We start from the raw sequence: 18,089 nt of genomic DNA on the forward strand, positions 1-18,089 counted from the left end.
GACACAGGGGCTCGAAGGGCACAGCACCCTCACCCCAGGAACCACTCACCCTCTGAGTTGCTAACATCTTGGCTACTACTGCTGCCATCATCCTCATCTTCATCATCCTCATCCTTGTCTTCCTCCTCTACCCTCTGCTGAGCTCCAGAGGACGCAGGTGTACCTGGGGACCAAGGGGAAGAGCCCGTGGGAGAGGCCCACCAGCAAATGCACAGGGGGACAGCTGGCTCAACAGCCCTGCACTGCCCTCCCCTGGGGCCTCCTCCGGCAAGTGGAGAGGACTCAGAACTGCCAGCAGGGGGAGGGACAAGGCCCGCGGACGTTTCCATTTTAGGAGGCCGCGTCTCAAAGAAAAGGGTCAGAGAAGGGACAGAGCAGCCCGCAAACAGGAGCAGAGGTGGGAGTGGGTGCCCTCCCTCCAGCTCCAGGAGGTGCTAGGGACACCTTCCAGGTCCGCCTGACCATCCCCCAAGAGCTCAAGCTGAGCGGGGCAGGCCCACCTCTCTCTGAGAAGTCCACAGCATCCTCCTCACTATCCAGGTCAAAGAGGTCCTTGAATTCCACCCTGTCCTCATCCTTCCTGTCCCCCAGCTTCCGCCGCTTTATCTCAGGGAAGTGCAGATCTTCCAGCTGGGAAGCCCCAGAACAAGGGCAACAGGTGAGGTGTGCCAGGAGCCTCGTCCCAAAGACAGGCTCCACCTAAACCCAGGACCCTGCGTTCTCCCTGCCCCCGGTCACATCCCTCGATCCCACAGAGACCTGTTGGGCCACGTTTCCTACCGACTGCCCATCTGCATCCCTGGGAGTGACCCCTGGATGGCCACCTCACCAGGCAGGTGAGGAGGTCCCAGCCCCCTCTAGCCCTCAAGTGCCATCCAAACCACAGCCCCACCCCAACCACCCTGGCAGATGTGTCCCCAACAGCCCCAGCCCCATCTTAGTCATATCAGGGTGCTAGGGCCTCGTCTCAGAACAGTCCAGCCAGGTATGCCCAGACCCCGGCAGCCTCCCACACACACCCGCTCTTTGCCGCTGATTTCCAGCTGGATCTCACGGTCCCGCAGTTTCCGCCACTGGCTGTAGTACTTAGTGAGCGGAGTCCCCTCCTTGCGGATCTGTTTCTCCCAGTCATCCTGTGGGTAGCGGTTCAGGGTCATGTCCCACCCTGGGCAAAACCCCAAACCCCAGCCACACTGACCAGTGCCCTCCCCACGGACCACGGCCTGGAGGTTTGTCACACCGAAGGAGGCCCTCTGGCGGAGGCTGCAGATGTGGTCTGCATTCTCCTGCAGCTTCTCCAGCAGCTGGCGCACCTGCCGGCAGTAGTTGGCCACCTTGCACTCTCGGAGGAAGGACTTCAGCTGCAGAGGAAGAGGCTCAGCCAGCTCCACAGGCTGCTGTGTGGGTGGCCCGCCCACCCACTGCCCACCAGGAGGGGCAGAGCCCGGGGCCCAGGCCCAGCCACAGAGCTCCCATGCGAGGCTCGTGCACACAGCCTCTCCGTTGCTTCCACGTTTCTGTGGGCTTTTTATTTCGACAGAATTAAGCAGCTGTGGAAACCACAGGACCGCAAAGCCTAAAACATCACCTGGCTCTTTACCAAAAAAAAAAACTTGCGGATCCCTGGGGCTTCAAGCCCAGAAACAGAGCCTTGCACCCGCTCCTGTGTCTAGATGGGCCTCTGCCAGGCACAGCTAGGTGGGAGCAGCCCCACCACCAGAGCCGCGAAGACACAGGCAACACTCCCTCCCCCGAGCACAGGCCTCCCTGAGATGGGGGATATCTAGGCTGGAAGCCAATGGACTTCCGAGAGGAAAGACACCCACCCTACCCCCAGTATTGCCTGGAGAGAAGATGAGGCTGCCGAGGACCCCTGGGGAGCATGCAATCAGTAGACCAGCCCACTCAGTCCCAATCCCTCAGGAAAGACTCATGACATCTGGTCCCCGGGCTGCGCAGGCCTAGAGTCCTCGTGGAGTTTGCCCATGCGCAGATTCCCACACCACAGCCCCAGCACGGGGCCAGGTTCCATCACCTGCTCTGTGGTTGGGACAGACGACCTTCCTCTAGCCCCTGTGTAAACAGGGAGCTGAGTCCATTAAAACACAGTCTAGCCAGCCTTACCACAGGACTCAGAGGGACCTGGGCAGGGGTCGGGTAGCGGGCACACACCTGCAGGATGGCGGGCAGCGCCAGTTCGGGGAACGCGATGCTGTGGGCCTGAGTGTGCAGGTACTCGAGGGTGAGGTCATACAGCTGCTCCACCAGGCCGTCCTGAGGCAGCAGTGCAGAGGAGAGCATCAGGGCATGGGGGAGGGGTAGCTCAGACCACTTCCACCACAGGCTGACACGGCCGCTTACTCTCCAGGGCAAGGAGGAAGGCTGGGACCCCACAACCTCCCTGGAAGCCACACTCAGGCTCCCTGGAGCTGGGCCAACCACCATGGGAGCCCACAAGGATCCATGCTTCAACTCGCAGTGCAGCACACCCCTCCTGTGCACACCCTGCGTGCTGACCCCAGTGTCCTCTGACACCTGCGGCAACCTCAGCCAGGGCCCTCCCTAGGCACCTCCCTGGAGGCCCAGAGGCTGGCCTCACCCGGTAAGCCTTCTCCTGCAGGTTGACTTTGGACAGCTTCAGGATCACAGCGAAGTTGATGGGCTTGGAGCTCATGCGCCCCGGCTTCTTGTTGAAGTCAACCTGCTGGAAAACCTGCGCCGACCCGTGGCCACATCAGCCCAGACTGCAGTGCTGGATCCCGCTCACCCCACCCCAACTGCACCTGGGTCCTTGAAGACCCATCGTGGGAGCAGACCTACAGCCCACAGACCCCCCCCACCCCAAGATACTGCTTGCCTTCCAGAGCTCTGGTGGCCCCCGAGGGAGCCCCTCACCCAGAGTGGGACACTGGCCACTGGGCAGGCCCAGGAGCACGTGCATGCTCACTGCTAGACCCTCTTCTAAAAACTGGGCCAGAAGGCCGCATCTGGAGACAGGAGAGCCCTCCTGCACAGGACCACTGCCACCACACCACCTCACTCTCGACCGCGTTCCCAAGGGCTGCGTCCCCAGCAGTCACACACCAAGGAACACAGTCTCGGGAGCTGGGGCTCGGCTCCCGCGTCCTCTAGAGGCGGCAGGCTGTGCACTTCCCGTCAGCCCTGGCCTCTGGGAGAAGTCCTCCTCCCAAGCGGGAGGCTGAAGCTGCCCAGGGAACAGTGGACTGCCTGGCCCCTCAGCCATACACCTCTCCCACGACCCTCGAAGAGGGCGATCGGGATGAGTTTCCGAGAGCGATGTGTGGCCGAGGCTGGGGGAGCGTGACGGAAAGCATCCCCATCAGGAGCCCAGAGCTGAGCTCAGGACGGCTCCCGATGAAAACAGCCATGGTGACGGCGACCACAACGCGGCCCCTGGGAGGGCACAGCTGCAGCCTGGCTCGGCCCCGGGAGGTCTGACCTCCCACACTGGTGCTCCCCGCCACCCAGGGAGGAGGGCCAGGGCTCCCGGGAGACAGAGCTTGGCTTCCAGCTCTGTGGTCTGTTTCCTCTGGGAAGGAAAGGCCTGCACCGTGGGTGAGGGACATGCGGGACGCAGATGAGGCCAAGACGGGCCAGTGCAAAGGTGTAGGAAAACAGAGAGCGGGCCCAGGGAGACAGTGAACAGAGGGGACAGACAGATGCCCAGGGCACACACACGCACACGGGGACGTGCAGACGCGGCCTTGGAATCAGACCTGGGCTTCCAGGCTGGATCTTGGACAAATGCCCAGATCAAAGCAGGTCTGTGCCCCAAAACCAGCTCCCTTAGGCCCGCCCCAGGAGGCAGCCTGTCCTCAGTGCCGCTCTTGCCAACCAACACAAGCCACCGGCCTGGGCAGACAGAAGGCACCAAGGACAGCGGTGCCCTGGAAGCACCTGTGCTCTGCAGGTGAGGCCCCACCCGCCTCACCTCAAGGACGAAGGGCAGCACAGGGATGAAGGTGCCCGTGCCCTCGGAGAGCAGCGTCAGGGCACGTATGCAGTGCATGCGCAGTGGGTAGAAGCGCGCCGTGGGGACCAGCCTGGGAGCGGGAGAACGGGAGTGAGAGGAGGCCCCGCCTTAGGGACCCCATAAACCCGCCTCACCCTCCTGGCTGCTGCCACAGAGCCCTAGCCTCAGCAGGGGCCCTCCCTATCACCTTTCTCAGGGTCAGAGGCCACACCTGCCCCACCAGATTCCTGACAGCACAGGACAGAACGCAAGGCCTTCAGGACTCGCCTCCTTGCTCGGTTATAGGGCTGCCGGGCCCCCACCAGGCTGGACTTGTTTCCTTTTGAGGAGCGTTTCCTCCCAGCTCTCAGCTCCCCTCAGAAGGACAGGGCTGCCCCCTCCTGGCCAACAGTCACCAGCCCACGCTAAACGTTCACACCCAGGATCCTACACACCAGACCGGATCTGCTGCTCAAAAACCCCATGCGAAGAGACCCAAATTCCCTTCAAACTGCACACGGCCCCCTCTACCCGGCGTCCCCAGAACACACGCTTGGGCTGTGTCCTCAGAGGAAGGTGCTGAGGAGTCACGTCACAGGTGACCCAGAAAGAAGCCTGCTGCCCGGGCCTGGGTGCTCTCTCACACGGGCACCAGAACAGACAGCCCCACCCGGGCCCTTCCACAGATGTTACCAGGTCACAGACCACAGAACCTCCCTGGAAGCCTTGGCCACCTGGAAGAGGACCCCCTGCCCCTCAGGACAGCTCTGTAATCCTGACCCCTCTGACCTCCAGAGCAGCCTCCTGCACCCGTCCCTAGACGACCCACGCCAGCCTGGCTCTCAGGACGCCCACCCAGACTCACTTGATGCAGCCGAGGATGACCTGGGCGAGGGGGTAGACCAAGGGCTGGAGGGTGTCGCTGGGGCAGATGGTGCTGAGGACGCGGCACCACAGCTGCAGGCAGTGCACGAACTGCCAGTTGTACACGGACTGGTGCGTCTCCTGCAGAGCCGCTGGTCAGCCGGTCCCAGGGCCCACCCTCCCCACCACGCACAGGGGCCCAGCAGGCAGCAGCACTGGACCCTCCCAACACCCACCCCAAGGACCCTGGCCCCACCCAGATGCTGGGCTCTCTCTTCCCGGAGGCCCCAGGCCCTGGGCTGGCTCAGCGCCCCAGCCTAGCCACCAACCTTCTTGCGCGTGGTCATGGCATTGCGCAGGTGGACGGCGAGCTGGCGGATGTAGAGGAAGGCGTGCTGGTAGGCCACGCTGGTGTCCAGGGCCAGGAGCTCAGTCAGCGTCCGCTGCATGAAGCCGATGAGGGGCAGAGCGCCGGGAGAGGTGAACTTGCAGTTCTTCACGTACGCGATGTACATTTGCTGCCGGGAGACCAGGCACAGCCGCCTGAGCTCCCAGGGCCCCGAGGCCCCACCGCCAGACACCAGGGCCTGTCCCTCAGAACCGCTGCCTCAGAACCACAGCCCGGTGTCAGTGCAGACCCTCCGCCCGCGGTCCCCCTGCTGCTGGGCCTCCACAGGGCAGTCTGCAGTCCAAGGGACTGTGCTCACAAGGAGGACCTGGTGCCAGGGGAGGGGGAACTCCAGCATAAACCAGTTTGGGAACCAGCAGGGGAACCTCGGAGGGCCTGGGAGGGAGGACCCCCTGCCGCCAGGCCACCCTGGCTGGGACTGGGCACCAGTGTCTCTACCCCTCTCCACCTCCAGGGTCCTGTCCACTGAGGAGAAGTGGCCACCACTTCTCAGAGGAAACAGTGACAAGGACCCGGGTCTGCCTGGAGCCACAGTCCCACTGAGCCCAGCAGCCCTTAGACTGAGACTTTCAACCCTGATCCCAATGGACACTGACTGGGGGCACCACAGGTGGAAGCCACGGGCCCAACCTACCTTCAGGACGGGGCTCAGGAAGGTGTCTTTCTGGTGCCGGCAGGCTCTGACGAGGACCAGGAAGGCCAGCACGCGGAGTGTCTCCTCGCCTGTGCTCCACAGGACCACCATCCTCTGCAAAGAGTGAGACGTCACGACTGCCTCGGCCTCCCCAGGTGCAGCAGGAGGCCCCTGTGGGCACTGCTGAGAGACAGCCCAGCCTGTAGCCTGTTCTCAAACACCTGGGCAGTGCTGCCCGAGGCAGACCCTGGCAGAGGAGGGGTCTGTCACTAGCCAGGGCACTCAGCCACGCCCACAGGCCAGCCTGCCCACCTTGAGCAGCATGCGGCACTGCTTGGGGAAAGTCAGGAAGTAGGGCATGGAGCTGCTGATGTGCTGCAGGAGGGCCGCCGCCACCGTCGCCTCTGCCACGCAGGCCACCAGCTGGGGAGCAAGAGAGGTCAGTGCCAAGCCCACTCACGTCGAGGAACAGAGAAGAACCGGACCACTGCGCGCGGCCAGGCCCTGATGACCCAGCAGCCCTCTCCCAGCAAAACCGCACCTGTATGACTGAGCTCAGGTGAGTCTTGACATCCAGCCGGAGCTTCCCCCAAAGCGGGCTGCTGGATGGCTGCAGCAACCTGCAGAGACCACACCCGTCCACCCACGTGAGACCAGAAGTTCAGACACCCCAGCTCACACACGGGTAAGCCCTGGGCCACATTCTGTCCACACACAGGCTCGTGGGCCCTGTGGGGAGACCCTCTCAAAAGTGGCCCAGATCAATGCCTGAGGAGGGGCAGCCCCCAGCTGACCAGAGGGCTGACAGCCACTGTGCCCCATGTCTGAGCCCACAGCCACCACTCCCCCAGTCTCCAGAAGGCACCCATACCTGCGGCAAGCATACAGGGCCCTAAGGTCTAACCCAGGCATCACCAACCACAACTACACCAGGCTTTCTGTGGCCCAAACAAGCTTTAAAATAAACCAAAGTCCCCATGTCTACAACTCAGCTTCACCAAAAACCCAGACTCTGACCTTTTTCGAAAAATGCAAAGGCCTGGCGATGCCAATTACCACCTCTGGCAGTTTCTCACAGGCATCGCCCCTCAGCATGCACAGAACTCAGCACACAGTAGGTGCTCATTAAAATCTGGTGAGCCCGGCCGGTGTGGCCCAGTGGTTGAGCGTCGACCCTGCACCAAGAGGTCGCCAGTTCGATTCCCAGTCAGAGCACATGCCCAGGTTGTGGGCCCGATCCCCAGTGGGGAGCATGCAGGAGATGGCCAATAAATGTTCTCTCTCATTCATCTATGTTTCTCTCTCTCTCTCCCTCCCTTCTTCTCTAAAACCAATATAGAAAACTAAAAAACAAAACAAAACAAAAAAAACAAAACAAAAAACCTGCTGGCATGCACAAAGGGGCAAAGGCCGGCACCAGTGGAGAGCTCACCTTGACCCAAGAGGCAGCATCTCCATTTCCTCAGTGACGCAGTGCAGCGGCCTCCTTCCGGGAGAATGCAACCAGCGCTGTCGGCTGCCCACGTCCTCACTGCCCTTCTACCCCTGCCCGTCAGCCACCTCCACACGGCCAAACCCTTCAATCCCTCGGTCCAACCTCACCGACACCACCAGGCCCAGGTGATGACAGAGGACCCTCTCTGGACACTTCCTTCTTCCTTTAAGAGGCATCTGGGGTGAGTCTGACCCTCCAAGGCTCTTTCTGCCTCCAACCCAAGTGGTCGAGTAGCGTAAGCCCTGTTCTACCAACATATGCTGCCCTCCTCCCTCCTCTGAAGACAGCTTCTCTCCCCGATCTACCTCTAACACGGAAGGTCAAGTTCTCAAACCCAGCACTGACCAGGCCCCCGCCTGGAGACACACCCAGCAACCAAAGTAAAAGGGAAGGAGAGTAGACGACACTAATTTATCACAAAGAGGAAAAACGGGGAGGGGGGGGGGAGAGAAAGAGAGAGAGAGAGAGAGAGAGAGAGAGAGAGAATATGAGAATCCTAACCCAAAAAAACAGGGAAACAAAGTAAAGCGCAGAGTTTGCGGTCACTGAAGAAAGCTAGGCAGAGAATTTCCTTTCTCAGAGGAAACAAAAAATGGATGGGGCCACCCCAACTGGCCTTGAGAACCCAGCCACTCCCAAGAGCCCCAGAAAGAGCCTGGCTCTGCCCCCAACATCCCTCTGTGCCAGCTAGGTCTGGAGGGAACTGCTAAGTCACAAGGCCTCTGCCTTTACCACTGCAGGGCCCTGAACAGCCCACCCCACCCCCACCTCTCACCTGCTGCTGTCCTTTGGGGTTTTTCCAAACAGCAGCTTCTGGAGACAGCCAAAGAGGTCTCTGATGCAAAAGGTGACCAGAGCGTTGAACACTGCAACGAGGGGACCACAGATGACACTCACAGGACAGCAGATAGAACAGAGCCCATATCCCAGGTTCCCTGGCCCCAGCTCACCAGAACTGTCTGTGACCTGGAATTTGCTGGCCTCAGCACCCTCCTGGTCTCCTTGGGTGATGGTCACAGCTGCTCGGAATGCCTGCACGACTTCGTGGAACAGCCTTGGAGTGAGGTGCTGCTGAAGGGGCGACAGAACCCAGAACACTGAGGGGGCCGTCGGCTGTGCTGGGCTGAGGGAGAGGTAGCCGGGGTCCCAGACCCCGCCCTGGGAGACAAAGGCACCTCTCGCCCTCATTCTCAGACACAAGGCAGAAATGGAACAGTGTCACTGAGCCACACGCCAAAAATAAAAAGACAGAGTCCAGAATCCTCCTGGGTGGGCAAGGAGCCCAGCTCAGGGACCACAGGGGAGGGGCTGAGGGTCCCGGATCTGGACGACTGCCAACAGTGAGTAGCTTCTGGAGCTCTCCCCTCTGTCTCCTCCTTTCCCTACAGAAACCGTGGCAACACCCTCGGAAGAAGATGCCTGGCTCGACCAACCAGCAAAGGGACAGAGACCTTATCCTGCCCACAAGAAAATTCAGAGAACGAGGAACTGGAGAGAGAAACTGAGAGCGAAGGAGCAGGCAGAGCCCCTAGGACCTCTGACTGAAGGAGAGGACGCAGTCCCGGAGTCTCTTAGCATGAGGGAGAACTGTCCCGGGTTCCCATGCAGGGCACTGCTCACAGAAGCGGCCTCCCATCTGCCTAGCCCAGGTAGCTGGAAGGAGCAGGGCAGACTCCTAAAGGGGCAGGGTGGGCAGCAGCTCCTCCATGCTACTTCTCACCTGTGCTGCCTGCTTCCATCTCTCAACCATGGCGAGGGTCACAGGGGTGCAACCCCTCTTCTTCCCCTTCGGTCCTCTAGAGGCCCCATCCTTGTCCTCCTCGCCTTCCTCCTCACTTGCTTCCTGCACCAGACACAGAGGGCCAGGCTAGAGCAGGACAGGGTGGCCCGAGTGTGGCCCTGTCCCTGCCCGGCTCTGTCCAGGCCTCACTTCCAGCACGTCTGGCAGGGAGTGGAGCTGCTCCTCTTCATCCTCAGAGCTGTCCGAGTCGCTGAAGTTCAGCAGGCTCTGGTCGTTCTCCTGCAGGAACTTGTAGAACTCAGGGTCTTTGTCCTTCAGCCGAGAAAGCTGGTCCTTGTGCTCAGATGCACGCCCTTTACGTCGGCTGGGAAGGTGGGGGTCAGTCATCAAGTCAGATGGACAAGCAGAGCCACAGTGGGGGCGGGGGGGGGCATAAGGCTTCCTGTCCTCCATACTGCCAGCTTGGTGGCCTTCTCTGGGAAGACTGGGGCTTAACCTGCTCGCCCCACAACAGCTACCCACAACTAAGGCAGGGTTTCCAGTGGGTACGTTTTCAGCAGATGCCCAGACTTACATATCCCACAGCCTCACCGTACCTGTTTCAGCACATGCACCCCAAATCCAACATGCACAACACTGAACTTGGGGTTCCTCCAAACTTGCTCTGCCAACACCCTCCTCTACCTCACTGGTTAGTAGCACTACTTTTTCAGGTGCTCAAATACTAAGCAAACCTGTCTCTCTCCTAATCCACCGCGTCACCTGTTAGGAGATCTCACCAGCTATCTTCAAAACCCCTCCTGCCTCCTCTCAAAACCAGGACCATCTCTCAGTTACCAGAATGGTCCCTCCCGGTCCCCGTTCCTGCGCCTACAGCCTACTCTTAACACGCACCCCAAGTGACCCTCGCTGTTGTCACGTGCCATTTCTCCACACACTGCACACAACCCTGAGATGGCTCCCCACGTTCCTGGGACACCTTACCAACGGCCCCATCACCTCCCCAGGCCCAGCCCCTCCTACTCCAGCCCGTCCTGCACCCCGAAGGAGCGGCAGCTCCCCTGCCGCCCACACAGCTCGCGGCCTCGGGTCTCCGCTCAGTGACACCTCTTCCAACGACCTTCCCCACGCAGCACAGCACGTGTCGCGGCTCCGCTCCCGGCTCCTCCTGCCCGCGCACTGCCTCCCACGGCGCCCGCACTTCCTGGCGCGCCCAGGACCGGGGCCTCCCGCACCCACGTGCGCCTCCCGAAGCCGGCTCGGCCCCTCAGCAACGACCAGAGACCGAACAAGCTCGGGGGTCCGGGCTCGACGGTCCCTGGGCCGCGGTCCCGAGGCCCCGGAGGGGTCCGCCTCCCGGCGGAGAGCGGCCGGGCCGGAGACGGGGACGGGGTTGGCTCCCACGCCGCGGACACGCTGCGCTCACCTGGCCGAGGGGCTGCCGTCGGGCCCTTCCGGGATCCGGGAGGCTCCGCGCGCCGCCCGCGCCTCGGCTCCCGCGGCTCCTTCGGGCTCCGACTCCGACTCGGAATCAAAGCCCGAGGCCAGGAACTCGTCCACCGTCAGCTCCGCCAGGCGCCTGCGGGTCCCGACAGGGGAGTCAGGACGGCCCGCCAGCCCGGGGGCCCCGCTGCCCGGGAGCCCGGGGGCGCGAGGGGAGCCCTCGGACACAGGCCCGCGGGGAGGCCTGAGCCGCCCCCAGACCCCACTCACCGCTTACGGCTCCGCGCCGCCGCCATGACCGCCCGCTGCAGCGCGAGCCCACTTCCGGCCCCAGAATGCCGCGCGCCAGCCGCGCTTCCGCCGGCCGGCCCCGCCCCGCCCCGCCCCGCCGCGCCGGCTCTGCGGTTCTCCGGCCGCGGTGCCGGCGGCGTGCGAGCGGGAGGGTGCGTTCACCGCCTCCGCGCTGCGGGCGCGCCCGGGCTCCTGGCCAGGCCACGGGCGGGGTCACGGCTCCCGCTCGCGTCCGCTCGTCGCCGGTGTGCTCGCACCTGAGGGTCCGGGGCCCGGGGCCCACAGCCTCGCTGGGCTCCGCAACCACGTGCCAGCGAGGGTGTCAGTGCGTCCCCAGCGCACAGAGCGCATCCACACGGGGCTCCCGCAGACCGCTCACAGATCAGTGATGAAAAGCCAACACGCTGGGGGCGGGGGGGACAGAGGAAAACAGAAACGGTGCTGCTGCGTACGTGGGCAGTTCGCCGCAAGACAGACGACAGCTGTTGGCCAGGCCGGCCTCGCCCTGCTCAGGGGAGGACCAGAGCCACGCGGGCATCTCCGTTTCACTGGACAGCTCCCCGGTCCCTGTGGTGGGGAAGGGGTGAGGGGAGGCGCTGGTATTGAAGCCGGTGTGGCCAAAGCTACCCGAGAGCACTATGCCTGCTGGCCCCGCGCCCGGCCTCTGCTGGGAATTCACCTGTGCACACAGCTGCCTAAGCTCACCGCACCGGGCTCGGCCACTCCCCCGTGCTGTCCGTGTGCAGGTGCAAAGGCCCGAGGCTGGAAGGTCGCCTGGGGAAGAAAGGCCTGGGCCCCCCTTCCCGCCCCCACCGCCTCGGGGTGAGGGTATGCGGGGTGGAGGGCCAGACCCCACCACAGCGGACCCCACAGCCCCTGGGGCGCGGGCGAGGCTCTGGTCAGACCCCTCGGGCCAGCGCCCCGCTCCACCCACCCTCATCCCGCAGCCAGCGCTCAGCTCCAGGGCTGGTACTTGCAGGGGTGGGGTAGGGTGGGGGGCTTCTTGAATGAGTTGGGGAGGGGGCGGCAGGTCTAGGAAACGTCTTGGAGATAAGGGCAGGCGGGGCCCGCGGGCTTCCTGGAGGAGGAGGAGGAGGGCGTGGCGCCGGGACTTTGAGAGGAGTCGCGTCCTACGTTGCGTGCCCGAGCCACGGGGGACTGCGGGAGGCGGGGCGGGCGGCGCCGAGAAACAACGGCTGCAGCAAGCGGCGGGAGCCAGGGACGCCGAGCGGTCCGCCGCCGCCGAGCAGCCCTCCAGCGGCCCGTGCGCCCGTTAGTCGGGGCGTCCTCCGCGAGTCGGCAGGTCCGGTGGCCGAGCCCATGCAGCCGCGCAGTGAGCGCCCGGCCGGCAGGACGCAAAGTCCGGAGCACGGCAGCCCGGGGCCGGGCCCCGAGGCTCCGCCGCCGCCGCCGCCGCCGCCGCAGCCGGCGTGAGTGTGCCGAGGGCTGGGGGCCGCGAGTCGGCCGGGGGCTGAGTGGGTCCGGAAAGGAGGGCGGGAGGGAGGGAGGGGCGCGCGCCGACCCCGGCCGGCTGCCCGGAGGGGGCGGCCTCGGCGCCCTGCCGGCTCGGGCCGCCGGGGATGGGTCCAGCCTGCACCCCTCGGTCTATCCGTGCACACAGCGGGCGCGGGACAGGGCGGCCAGCGGTGGCTGCTGCCGGAGGCGGCGTCCCTCCCGCCGCCCTTGAATCCTAGCTGCGCCGCTCACAGACTTGGGCGCCTTGTCTGCGGAATGGGGGCGGGGGGCCGGCGGGGCGGGCGGAGCCGCTCCGGAGAGTCGAGTGAGGTCACCCTGCTGGTGGACTTGGGGTCCGCTTCAGAGCTTCCTGACGCCACTGACCAGTTTCACTCTGTGCACTTCCTGTGCGCCAGCTGGGGCTGCACTCCGATGGGGGCCCTGCCAGGGTGGCCAGCGATGGACCGAGGAAAGCCTGGTTCTGACGGGGCACCTGGGCAGCATGGAGTATGGTGCCTGAGGAGGGGTGGGCAGAGGAAGCTGTACAGGTTCAGCACTCCGACCTCCTGGGAGAAGGTGGGAGGCTCCTGGAAGTGAGTGAGCAGAGTGGGTTGAGCCTAGGCCACAGGGGAGGTCCTCTCTGGATGCCAGTTATGGACCCTGGGGGGAGGAGTGGCCTCCTGGGTGCCCTGGCACCCTGACCTGGCACTGTCCGTCTGCAGCCCCGAGGCCGAACGTGCACGGACACGGCAGGCCCGGCCCACAGCCCCCATGGAGGGTGCCATGCAGCTGCTGACCCGTGAGGGCCATACTGTGTCCCACAACTCCAAGCGGCACTACCACGATGCCTTCGTGGCCATGAGCCGCATGCGGCAGCGTGGCCTCCTGTGTGACATCGTTTTGCACGTGGCCGCCAAGGAGATCCGAGCACACAAGGTGGTGCTGGCCTCCTGCAGCCCCTACTTCCACGCCATGTTCACAAGCAAGTACCACCCCACCCAGTGGGCCCTGGGGGTCTCCACGGGTCTCCCCAGGTGGGACTGGCCTGACCCACTGTCCCCACAGATGAGATGAGCGAGAGCCGCCAGACCCACGTGACGTTGCATGACATCGACCCTCAGGCCTTGGACCAGCTGGTGCAGTTTGCGTACACGGCTGAGATCGTGGTGGGCGAAGGCAACGTGCAGGTGAGGCTGCTTCAGCGCCCCTCCTGTGCCCACCTGTCTCCTGCCTCGGCGCTCCTCTCACCAGTCTCTCTGTGCCTGCTCCCCCGGCCCTCTCCCATCTCACCCACAGACTCTGCTCCCAGCTGCCAGCCTGCTGCAGCTGAACGGTGTCCGTGACGCCTGCTGCAAGTTCCTGCTGAGTCAGCTTGACCCTTCCAACTGCCTGGGCATCCGGGGCTTCGCCGACACACACTCGTGCAGTGACTTGCTCAAGGCGGCGCACAGGTACGTGCTGCAGCACTTCGTGGACGTGGCCAAGACGGAGGAGTTCATGCTGTTGCCGCTGAAGCAGGTAACGTGCCAGCCAGGGCGCTGCCTGGACCGTGACCCAGTCCCTGGACCCCTTGACCCCCATCATTTCAGCTCTCAAGACCTGGGCATCTGTCCCCCCAGCCCTTATTTGGAGTCTCTGACCCATGTTCCAGCCCCACCACCTGTCCCCTGCCCCCTCCTTGCCCCCATTCCTGACCCCACCCAAACCTTTTCTTAGCTTCCTGAGCACATCTCTGCCTATAACCCCAGTCCCTGGTTCCAGTCCCCAGGATTGCTCTGGGCCTGGGCCCCCAGGAACCAAATCTTCGGCTCCTGACCCTGCTTGGCCCCTTCTCATAGGAACACTGGGCCCCCGTTTGACTCTCCCTCTCAGGCACCTTCAGGGCTCCGTGGGCTCCCAAGACCCTCCCCAGATTTCAGGTCTGAGGGTCCCTACCCCCAGGTGCTGGAACTGGTCTCTAGTGACAGCCTGAACGTGCCTTCAGAGGAAGACGTCTACCGTGCCGTCCTGAGCTGGGTCAAGCATGACGTGGATGCTCGGAGGCAGCACGTCCCACGGGTGAGGCAGCCCCTGGGGCCCCCGTGTCTGTGAGGGGGTGCGATGTCTGAGGGGATATGCACCCGGGCTCCTCCGTGCCCTGAGTACCGCAGGGGTGATGCAGGCATGTCTTAAGAAGCATCCGGCACACAGGTGGACAGGGGTCTGGGGGTGGGTCTCACTGCGGGGATGAAGTGTCTGTGGGTTCCACCTGCTGCCTGATTACGGCGTCCCTGCACCCCAGCTGATGAAGTGTGTGCGTCTGCCCCTGCTGAGCCGGGACTTCCTGCTGGGCCACGTGGACGCCGAGAGCCTGGTGAGGCACCATCCTGACTGCAAGGACCTGCTCATCGAGGCCCTCAAGTTCCACCTGCTGCCAGAGCAGAGAGGCGTCCTGGGCACGAGCCGCACACGGCCCCGACGCTGTGAGGGTGCCGGCCCTGTGCTCTTCGCTGTGGGTATGCCCACACCTTCTGGGCCCCCACGTCCCTTCCCTCTCTCTCCACATCTGTCTTGCGTCTTCCACCCGTAAGCCCAGTCCTCTCCATCTGTGCTGGTCACACCCTGCACCCACCCCATGCCTGCTCCTCCGCCTGCCTGTGGAGCACCTGTGTGGTGTGACCCACTCACAGATCCCCATCCCCACCCTTGGAGCCCCCATCCTCTCCACCTTGAGCTGGGCCAGAGCCCCCAGCCCATTGCCTCCCTGGGCCCCTGGTCCTGCCCCATCACCTCCCCCTCCCTAGGTGGCGGGAGCCTGTTTGCGATCCATGGGGACTGTGAAGCCTATGACACACGCACTGACCGCTGGCATGTGGTGGCCTCCATGTCCACACGCCGAGCCCGCGTGGGCGTGGCAGCAGTGGGGAACCGGTTGTATGCAGTGGGTGGGTAAGTCTGGAGGCTGCTCTCGGGTGGGGCTCAGGGCGTGCCCACTGGGCAGCCCGGCCGACAGTGGACCCCTCTCCTAGTTATGATGGGACTTCAGATCTGGCCACCGTAGAATCGTACGACCCTGTGACCAACACCTGGCAGCCTGAGGTGTCCATGGGCACGAGGCGCAGCTGCCTGGGGGTGGCTGCCCTGCACGGACTCCTGTACGCGGCCGGGGGCTATGACGGGGCTTCCTGCCTCAACAGGTAGGGGTGAGGTCAGGGCAGTGTGGCCTTTGGAGACTGGCTTGGCAGCTGGTATGGCTGCATCAGGACTGCAGAGGTCATACCTTGAGGGAAACAAAGAGGGATCCTGCCTCACTCAAGTCCCTTAGGCCTCTTCATCTGTGCCAGTCCACCTGCCCCTTCTGTTCCTCTCTGGGCTCCTTCCCACCGGTCCAGGGGCTGGGGCCAGGTGGACACCTGCACAGGGTCACCAGGCAGCCAGAGGCCTGTGCGCACCCCGCAGGCCTACTTCCTGCTCCAGTGGGGCTCTGGGGGAGGGCAGGTCCTGGTCAGCCGTTGCTCAAGGTCACTGGTGGTCCTGTTGTCCACAGTGCCGAGCGCTATGACCCCCTGACAGGAACGTGGACGTCCATCGCTGCCATGAGCACCCGCAGGCGATACGTTCGTGTTGCTATGCTTGGTGGGTAACAGCTTGCTTGCTGTAGTGCCCACCCTGCAGACCCCACGCACAGCAGGCACACCACGGGCATGTTGACTCCCTGCAGATGGCAACCTGTACGCGGTGGGCGGTTATGACAGCTCATCACACCTGGCCACTGTGGAGAAGTATGAGCCCCAGGTGCGAAACACCCCAATCACAGGTGTTCCCCTTCCCAAGGGCTGCCTGAGGTCATCACTCTGGCCACCCACATTCCCTGGAGTGGCAGGCCTTTAGATCCATCTCCCCCTCCCCCCACATCCTACAGACACCCACCCCGGAGTGGGGGGTCTCCGCTGTGGAGGTGGAGGGAGGCTGGTGGTGGGTCTGCCCCCAGCGGGTCCCCTCGACCACAGGTGAACACGTGGACGCCAGTGGCCTCCATGCTGAGCCGGCGCAGCTCGGCTGGCGTGGCAGTGCTGGAGGGGGCTCTCTACGTGGCTGGCGGTAATGATGGCACCAGCTGCCTCAACTCTGTGGAGAGATACAGCCCCAAGGCCGGTGCCTGGGAGAGTGTGGCGCCCATGAACATCAGAAGGTGTGCTGTGCTCCAGTCCCCGGGCTGGCAGTGCCCCTTGTCACCGCCACAGCATGTTCCCCTCAGAGCCTGACTGATGGGTTTCACCCTGCGTGGCATGCCAGTGCCCCTCCTGCCTCCAGACTCCCCTCGGGGACTCTTTCCCACCCCCTCCGCTCCCGGAGGCTCCACCCCCTATGTTCCTCCCAAGGCCTCTGGCCCCGCCCACAGAGGCTTCTCCCAAGGCCTGGGGCCCCGCCCCCGCAGGATTCTCCCTGGCCTGTGGCCCCTCCGTACTTTCTCACACCTGCCTGTCCTGCCCCCAGGAGCACCCACGACCTGGTGGCCATGGACGGATGGCTGTATGCCGTGGGGGGCAACGATGGCAGCTCCAGCCTCAACTCCATCGAGAAGTACAACCCGAGGACCAACAAGTGGGTGGCTGCGTCCTGCATGTTCACGCGGCGCAGCAGTGTGGGCGTGGCGGTGCTGGAGCTGCTCAACTTCCCGCCGCCGTCCTCGCCCACACTGTCCGTGTCGTCCACCAGCCTCTGACCCGCGGCGGGACTGCACAGAGGCTCGGCCGCAGCCGCCCACATGCCTTAAGTCCCACCGGGGGCCCCAGCGCCTCCCTCCCCTCGACCGTGCTTCGGAGTTGGGCTCCGCGGCGCCCACCAGGGACGTCCTGCACCGTCTGTCCACGTTCTGTCCATTCCTCAGTGTTCGTTTACGTGTGTGCCGTTGATTTACTCGTCCGTTTATTTATTCAGTATTTATTGACAATGAGCAGTGCTGCAGCTACCAGTCTACATTTGCTCTGAAAGTGTCCTGTGTCCTTGGGACCCAGCTGCCATCCCCGGGGTCCTCCCGCCCTGCTGGGGCACCAGGCGGTGATGGGGGTGGACACTCATGGGAGTGTGGGTCAGGGAAACTCAGACTCTGCACACCCGGAGGGACCAAGGTGTAGGTGCAGAGCAGCGGGCCACGGTGGGCGGGGCCGGCCTTCTGAGCAGGTGCAGACCCCCGGCCTTCACTTTGCACATGGCCCTTGCCTCCCGAGGCAAGGCACACTCCCAGGGAGGGCGTGAAGGGGCTTTCTGGACCCTGCCCTGAGCTGGGCACACACGTGCGCACCCCTCACAGCAATAGGAGCCCGAACAATAAACATGTCCTTGGGCTCTGCACCTGAGTCCCAACGTGCATCTCTGCCTTTTGGGGCCGGTCTGGGGGTGAGTATGCAGCTGGGCCGAGGTACAGCGTTGGCATCTGGGGCCTTTGAGGCAGCACCATCAGGTCCTGCAGGGACAGTCCTGGGACATCCTGTCAGCCTGGTCCTGAGAGACCCCATGGCCCCTCCCCAGGCTCACCATGCTGTCCCGCACCCTCCTGGGAGGGTTGTGGCCTCCTTCCTGGATTCTGGTTAAGCCTGTGGGACCCTGACCTTGGCCCAGAGCGAGGGGTGGGCACAGGCGAGAGGAGGATGGGGGTGGGGGGCGGTCCTGGCTTCCCCTTCCCCCTCAAACTTCTGCTTTGAGAAGGAACACACCCACTCACAGTCACTGGTGACTCAGGTTGGCGTTGAGGTGGAAACAGGATGTGGGCTCACGGGAGCCTCAGAGGGGGTCCCTGGACTC

The 18,089-nt window shown here is 63.8% G+C and overlaps 2 protein-coding genes across 6 annotated transcripts in view; one reads left to right on the forward strand and one right to left on the reverse strand.

The window, feature by feature from the left end:
* NOC2L (NOC2 like nucleolar associated transcriptional repressor) overlaps nucleotides 1-10,873 on the reverse strand; it is an 11,847-nt gene extending 974 nt beyond the window's left edge. The window contains exons 1-18 of one of the 5 annotated variants that reach the window (XM_036281435.1): nucleotides 10,830-10,873; nucleotides 10,543-10,695; nucleotides 9,306-9,480; nucleotides 9,096-9,218; nucleotides 8,326-8,446; nucleotides 8,151-8,241; nucleotides 6,422-6,500; nucleotides 6,193-6,303; nucleotides 5,881-5,994; nucleotides 5,167-5,355; nucleotides 4,839-4,978; nucleotides 3,953-4,064; nucleotides 2,600-2,713; nucleotides 2,173-2,274; nucleotides 1,218-1,361; nucleotides 1,020-1,133; nucleotides 501-630; nucleotides 50-163 (exon numbers count right to left, since the gene is read on the reverse strand). In XM_036281435.1, the coding sequence (XP_036137328.1) occupies nucleotides 50-163; nucleotides 501-630; nucleotides 1,020-1,133; nucleotides 1,218-1,361; nucleotides 2,173-2,274; nucleotides 2,600-2,713; nucleotides 3,953-4,064; nucleotides 4,839-4,978; nucleotides 5,167-5,355; nucleotides 5,881-5,994; nucleotides 6,193-6,303; nucleotides 6,422-6,500; nucleotides 8,151-8,241; nucleotides 8,326-8,446; nucleotides 9,096-9,218; nucleotides 9,306-9,480; nucleotides 10,543-10,695; nucleotides 10,830-10,855 (2,152 nt within the window). In that variant the 5' untranslated portion in view covers nucleotides 10,856-10,873. Of the gene's footprint in view, nucleotides 1-49; nucleotides 164-462; nucleotides 631-1,019; nucleotides 1,134-1,217; nucleotides 1,362-2,172; nucleotides 2,275-2,599; nucleotides 2,714-3,952; nucleotides 4,065-4,838; nucleotides 4,979-5,166; nucleotides 5,356-5,880; nucleotides 5,995-6,192; nucleotides 6,304-6,421; nucleotides 6,501-8,150; nucleotides 8,447-9,095; nucleotides 9,219-9,305; nucleotides 9,481-10,542; nucleotides 10,696-10,829 lie in introns of those variants that run through there. The other 4 variants (XM_036281437.1, XM_036281434.1, XM_036281433.1 and 1 more) reach the window with 4 other exon arrangements.
* Nucleotides 10,874-13,032: 2,159 nt separating this feature from the next.
* On the forward strand, nucleotides 13,033-17,086 carry KLHL17 (kelch like family member 17). The gene is made up of 11 exons (XM_036281452.1): nucleotides 13,033-13,287; nucleotides 13,371-13,492; nucleotides 13,602-13,823; nucleotides 14,247-14,363; nucleotides 14,587-14,800; nucleotides 15,089-15,233; nucleotides 15,314-15,481; nucleotides 15,832-15,920; nucleotides 16,006-16,079; nucleotides 16,295-16,476; nucleotides 16,782-17,086. Exons 1-11 carry the CDS (start codon nucleotides 13,077-13,079, stop codon nucleotides 17,008-17,010), a joined length of 1,773 nt encoding a protein of 590 aa, XP_036137345.1. The 5' UTR covers nucleotides 13,033-13,076; the 3' UTR covers nucleotides 17,011-17,086.
* The last annotated feature ends 1,003 nt before the right edge of the window (nucleotides 17,087-18,089 follow it).

Source organism: Molossus molossus, unplaced genomic scaffold (assembly GCF_014108415.1).
Source record: "Molossus molossus isolate mMolMol1 unplaced genomic scaffold, mMolMol1.p scaffold_m16_p_35, whole genome shotgun sequence".
NCBI classification, from domain to species: Eukaryota; Metazoa; Chordata; class Mammalia; order Chiroptera; family Molossidae; genus Molossus; species Molossus molossus.